Source organism: Amphiura filiformis, chromosome 15 (assembly GCF_039555335.1).
Source record: "Amphiura filiformis chromosome 15, Afil_fr2py, whole genome shotgun sequence".
NCBI classification, from domain to species: Eukaryota; Metazoa; Echinodermata; class Ophiuroidea; order Amphilepidida; family Amphiuridae; genus Amphiura; species Amphiura filiformis.
Window position 1 is genome coordinate 58,106,387 of NC_092642.1, and position 6,000 is coordinate 58,112,386.

The 6,000-nt window shown below is 36.0% G+C and overlaps 1 protein-coding gene across 1 annotated transcript in view; it reads right to left on the reverse strand.

Annotated features, from left to right (window-relative positions):
• LOC140171063 (leucine-rich repeat serine/threonine-protein kinase 1-like) overlaps positions 1-4,714 on the reverse strand; it is a 37,636-nt gene extending 32,922 nt beyond the window's left edge. The window contains 2 exon segments of the mRNA XM_072194238.1: positions 196-320; positions 4,525-4,714. Coding sequence (XP_072050339.1) covers positions 196-320; positions 4,525-4,714 — 315 coding nt within the window.
• Between the last annotated feature and the right edge of the window lie 1,286 nt (positions 4,715-6,000).

Genomic DNA, 6,000 nt, shown 5'->3' on the forward strand with positions numbered 1-6,000 from the left:
CATACGTTTGTTAGTGGTATATTAGTAACGCAAGAGAGTGAGTGAAGTGGGCGAATTTGGGACATTTTTGCAATGTAACGTTAGTGAGATCATGGAGATTTAATAGGGTTTGTGCGATCAGGTTTATGCGGTACTTTTGTGAAATATTATTACAGGAATTGTAGGGTAAATTAATTGCGCCTTTTTAAATCTTACCTCCCTTTGTCTTTCCCAAACTCGCATAAGATAAGGTAATTCCGTCTCTACTAGAGACACCGTAGCTTCATTCACCACGGTCACACCCTTGTCGATGAAAAATGCAGCGAGGTTGAAATGTTTGCCTGTGTAAAAAAGGAATAAAGCATTTCTTTGGAAACTATATGGTCAATTCCAGCGAAAGCGGGACAAAATTCTCTCTATGTTAACTTTCCACTTTAAAATGTCATTAATAAAGGAAATCACGTTATTGATGGAGCATATCATGTCACGTCCAATGTGCTCTCTTTGTGCATATAGGCCTTTACTAGCAAGTCATACCAGGGGACAAGTTATAATGGCTTAAATGAATTGGCGTTACCCACGAATTCAAAGATAAAGCACCATATATGTCATTGAATGTCCTTCAATCAAAATGAAATTATTACCGTTAGAAAGACGTTTGCATGATCTCTCATCATATGTAAAACGATTGAATTCCACCAAAGTTTGTGGACTCTAGAGGCCATTAAGTCAATTTGGCTAATAATTTTGTTATCCGCGAATCAAAAATAAAATGATCGTTCTGAAAAATGTTAAGTGAATATGCCATAAATGACTATATCATAAAACGAAGTTTTGTTCTATAATTCTGAGGTCCAAGTGATTATTTTATGCAAATACGTTTTACCCATAAAATTCCATAAAATCAAATCTGACGTTACCCACGTATCAACTGTTACCCACGAGTCCAGCAAATATAATTGCCATAACTTAAATTAACATTTAATGACTTTGGACACTGAATTTAGTTTGACAAGCGCTTAAAATTGCAAATCGTAAAAATACGTTCAACGCTTTAAAAAAGAATCTACGACGGTTTAAACTTTTGTTACCCACGAATCCCGAATAGATGCTAACCTTGAAAAACAAGGTGATTGTTTATTTTAAGTTTAAATCAGCACATATTCAAGCCATGGGTATGCTAATTTTTACAGTACTTACAGTTTATGCACCTAAGAAACGCAAACCCCAAACGGTACTATAGTACTTATAGCTTTACCCACGAATTCGGCGTTACCCACGAATCCAAGGATTTACTCGTAAATTATATGTTTCTTATGCATCTTAACATTTTGAAAACATGCGAAATAGGTTCCAAAACAGTCCTGTTTAATAGAGTCCTCTTGAAGGTATACTGAAGCTGTATCATGAGGTTTTGATTGATTATCCTAAATTACCATTTTTTGGGTAAATGCAATTGGTTAGAGAAACGGGAATCATTGAAACACAATGGAGGAATAACCGCATGATGGTTTCCAACCTTCTGTAATATTTTTTATTTTGCCGCCTACCAATACATACCTTCAAATATGTGTTACCCACGAACATTTTGGTTACCCACGAATCCCTACTTAAATTATAGTTAACAATGTATTGATAGTGTTTTAGGTCATAGGAACTGTCAAACACAAGTTAATAGAATATTGCTGCATGAAAATATGGAATGATTTTACTAAAATAATAATATAAAACTGTTTGCTCTGTCTATTTGAATTGGGCAACTTCATTATTCTCAAAATTTTTATACCCAAAATGCCATAATGATCCATTCTAAGTATTCCATGTAGTTTGTATTTTGATTAAAATTCATTTTAGTGCCATTGCAGCCTGAATTATTCACATGCGGAAAAGTATTTTTATTTTTATTAAAAAAAATACTAGGAAATGCTATTTTCCAGACGCTGTTACCCACGAATCCATCCGAGATCCTCATCCTGCGACGAGATACAAAATCTAACTTTATATTTATATGAAGCATTTATTCTAATCTTTCGAAATAATACAGTAATGTTAAATGACAGCCACTTTGGAAAGAGTTCGAAGAATTGACACAATCTTAACTGTACACCTGGTTCTTTCTTAAAATTTGTAATAACCAAAATATTTCTTTGTAGATATATGTAATAAAATTCTATTTTACGTTCAAAGTCTTCACCGATTTCTAGTGTATATGAGTCACGCATAAAATATTGAAAGATATTAAAGAAAGTGAAATTTTATGGCGTACAACAGGTGAAAAAGGCTTGAATTCGTGGGTAACATGCATATGCGCATTTAACACTTTATTTGGTCTAGCAAGAAAAGTTATTTTTCAATCCGATGGCACTTCCACCTGATGATTCACTAGATATGATCGTCTCATTTGATAAGTCTAGAATTGAAAAGGAAAACATTTTCAAAATGGCCCCCAGAGAGAATTTTGTCCCGCTTTGGCTGGAATTGACCATATACATTGCCACTACATGATAAATGCGAACAGTATGGTGACCCATTATTAGACCATGTGTGAAATTTCCAGATATATGATTGCAAAAGGACTTAGATAGAAATAAGGTGCCACAATATGCATTTTCTAACAAGACCTAATTTAGGTACATGCTGAATGCGAAATCCATCATTGAATTAACCACAGTGAAATAATCCATAGGATTATTCAAATATGTTTTACTACACCACATTTTCAAATGTAGCTTTCTTCCCCTGCTTGCGCAAATTACGCTGTAAAATTCAAAGACTTCTTTTTGTCTACTTTGATCAGCTGACTTTGATCATGAAAATCTGCGGTAAGAAATTGAAAATACATTCTTAAAGTTTTCGATTTGTACAAAGGGTAGAGACAAAGCTAACGATAAAAGCTTTCGCCAAAGCTTAGCTACGACAATGAGAAACAACGTGACAAAAACCAAAACTAAAACTCTGAATTTGAAAAGGCCCAATGGCTCATATTTTTTCAAATTGTAGTACACATTTAAAAGGATATAAGGATGAGTATAATAGTAGGATGTAATAGCTGCCATTAATTCCTTGAATAAGTTCATCAGGATTGTTAGATATCAATTATTGGTTATGCCTTACAAATCCACTTGATTACTCACGTTTTTAGACGTTTCATCTTCCTACGGAAGACTTCATCAGTAATGTGATGAACCAGCAACACTCCTACTCTCATCTCCAGAGGTTTTTTTTTTATGGAATGGCTGGAATGGAATGGCTGGAACAAAAAGCCATAGCCAATGCACCCATCGCTTGTCGGCCAAAATTATGGAAAAGATATGTCGACGATATCCTCGAGATTATACCAAAGGGCACTACGCAAGAACTGACAGATCACCTCAACAAAGCGGATCCAACCAACAACATTAAGTTTACGCACGAGGAAGAAGCAGAAGGAAAAATACCTTTCCTCGATACGCTGATCAATCGGAAAGAAGACGGTTCGGTAAAGACAACAGTGTACAGAAAGAAAAAGCACACCGACCAGTATTTAAACTTTGCTTCGCAACATCCCTTACACCAAACATTGCTTGATCGGAAAGACGCGATTGTAACGGAAGAGGAAGATAAACAACAGGAGGAGGAACACATCAAACATGCGCTAAATCAATGTGGATATCCTAACTGGACGATTGAAAAAGTAAAACATCAGATCAGATAAGACCAAAGCGTAGAAGAAAGTAAAGGACAAGAACACAGAAAGAAGTAAGGGCATGGTAGTGATACCCTATGTCCAAGGTGTGTCTGAAAGACTGCAACGTGTGTTTAAAAAGCATAACATCCAGACAACGATGAGACCACACAATACGCTGAAACAAAACAAAACCAAAGACAAAATAGAAGCCACCAAAACTTGCGATTGTGTTTATGAAATACCATGTAAAAGTTGCAAGAAGTCGTACATTGGGGAAACCGGCAGACCTTTCGGGGTAAGACTGAAAGAACATTTAAAAGAATCTGAAAAGAAAACGGAGAGGAAATTCACACGCGCTGTTCGAAAGGAGTCGGTCGATGAAATTAACAAGTCCGCCATCACAGACCATGTTTCACAACAAAACCATGTCATTGATTGGGATGGAGCCAAAGTAATCGACAAAGATTCATGTAAGCAAACCAGATGGATTAAATAAGCAATGTGGATCAGAAACCGGGGGGGCAACGTTATCAACCGCGATGAAGGGACATACTCACTCAATCATGTATATGACCAGCTATTACAAAGAACTACACCCTCTGGAAATGAGAGTAGGAGTGTTGCTAGTTCATCACATTACTGATGAAGTCTTCTGTAGGAAGATGAAACGTCTAAAAACGTGAGTAATCAAGTGGATTTGATGTAAGGCATAATTTACCATTAATTAATAGCTGCCATTAATGTATTTACTTTTGATCAATAACAAAATGGAGAACACCCACTACATGTAAATGATATGTCTTGGTACAAACAACAGGTGTTTTACATAAGGTAGCTATTACATTCTACTGTCAAAAATTTGCACTGCTAATTCTTACCTAAACATGCCGCAATGGTTGGGTCTTGCTGCGGGGTAAAGTCACCAGGTTTGGCTTTCCTCTTCAGTAGGTTTTCAAGTCGTTGTAGTGCATCTTTACTCCCCTCTTCATTGCCCTCAAAGCAATGCGATATCAACTCGCTTTTCAAAATTTTCTGGGCGTTATTTTTCTGGGTGCTATTTGGGTTCATTGTTTGGTTTGTCCATTGCCGGCTGAATAAGTAAAACGAAATTGAAAACGTAGAAGCCAAGAATGGTCGACATTGACCGATGAGGTAACATATAGCTAAATTAACGTTCCGTAAGGAAGATATCGTTAATATATCAAAACTATTGTTTTGTAATAAATGGTGACATTATTTCTTTAATTGTTTTGAAGCACAATACAAAAAAAAAGGAAAAAGCAGTTACTCGGCATAGTTTTATACGGGATTTCGGCAAAAGTGCCATTAGAAATATCCAATTTGGGCAAATTTGGTTGCTTTTTGGGTCTTTTTGAAAACAATTGGTATACTGATGGGTTGCAAGAACAGCAAAAAGTAGGTAGGATTATTGAGAAAGTCGGCATCCGAAGGTCTGTGTGGCACATCCCCATTAAAAATATTCGAAAACCCCCCACGTCAGGGTGTTTAAAAATTTCAGATCGATTGGGGGGGCACGTGCCCTATGACACTACGATACTGACTGCAGCTAAAAATAAAGGAATTAACGATGCCAACAAAATATAGAAAGTTAGCTGGTACCACAGTCCTCTTGCGTATAATAATAGGCCTAATTAATTAAACTTACGTTCACGTCAAATCAAATGTTGGTATCCGTGACAGTTTCGAACTTGGTTCATCGCAGCATATTAAATGATCAATATTTTTGGACAAGCAAATTAGATGTATGTTCAAACGATATTAGATATACCAATGGTATATCAAAATATTGTCAACCTTTGTCCTTACCATTGCGTGCAAGATAACCGGGGGTGACACTTTTGATTATTTTGGGTAGCCTCTTTAGTAAAGGGGCTCTGAGTCTGAGAGATTATGAAACAAAAATCAAATGAGAAACATTACCTTTATTTCATAAATTGTATACTCAGAGAGCCTACATCGAGCAGTGTTTTGAGGCAAGAATATGTAATATTGGACATGACCGTCAGCGCCGTGTTAAGCTTAGGCCGTATAAAATTAATGTTTTGGTTCTCGTCCAGAGGATTTTCATGAATTGATGAGGGAGGGAGGTGTTTTTTTTTTTTTTTTTTTCCAATGTAAAATTAGCATTGTCAGTAGTTTTCGGTCTTCTCCAACAGTGCTCGAGGAAACGATGAGGCCCTTTTTTTTTCAAATGTGAGATTCTGAGGATAAACCCCTAGAGTACCACAAAAAGACTTGGAAGTGATGCTTGTTCTCTAATAAACTTATTTATATGTATGAAGATTTCATAAATCATTCCAAAGTCTAAAAAATTGAAAAATCTAAAAAAAAAA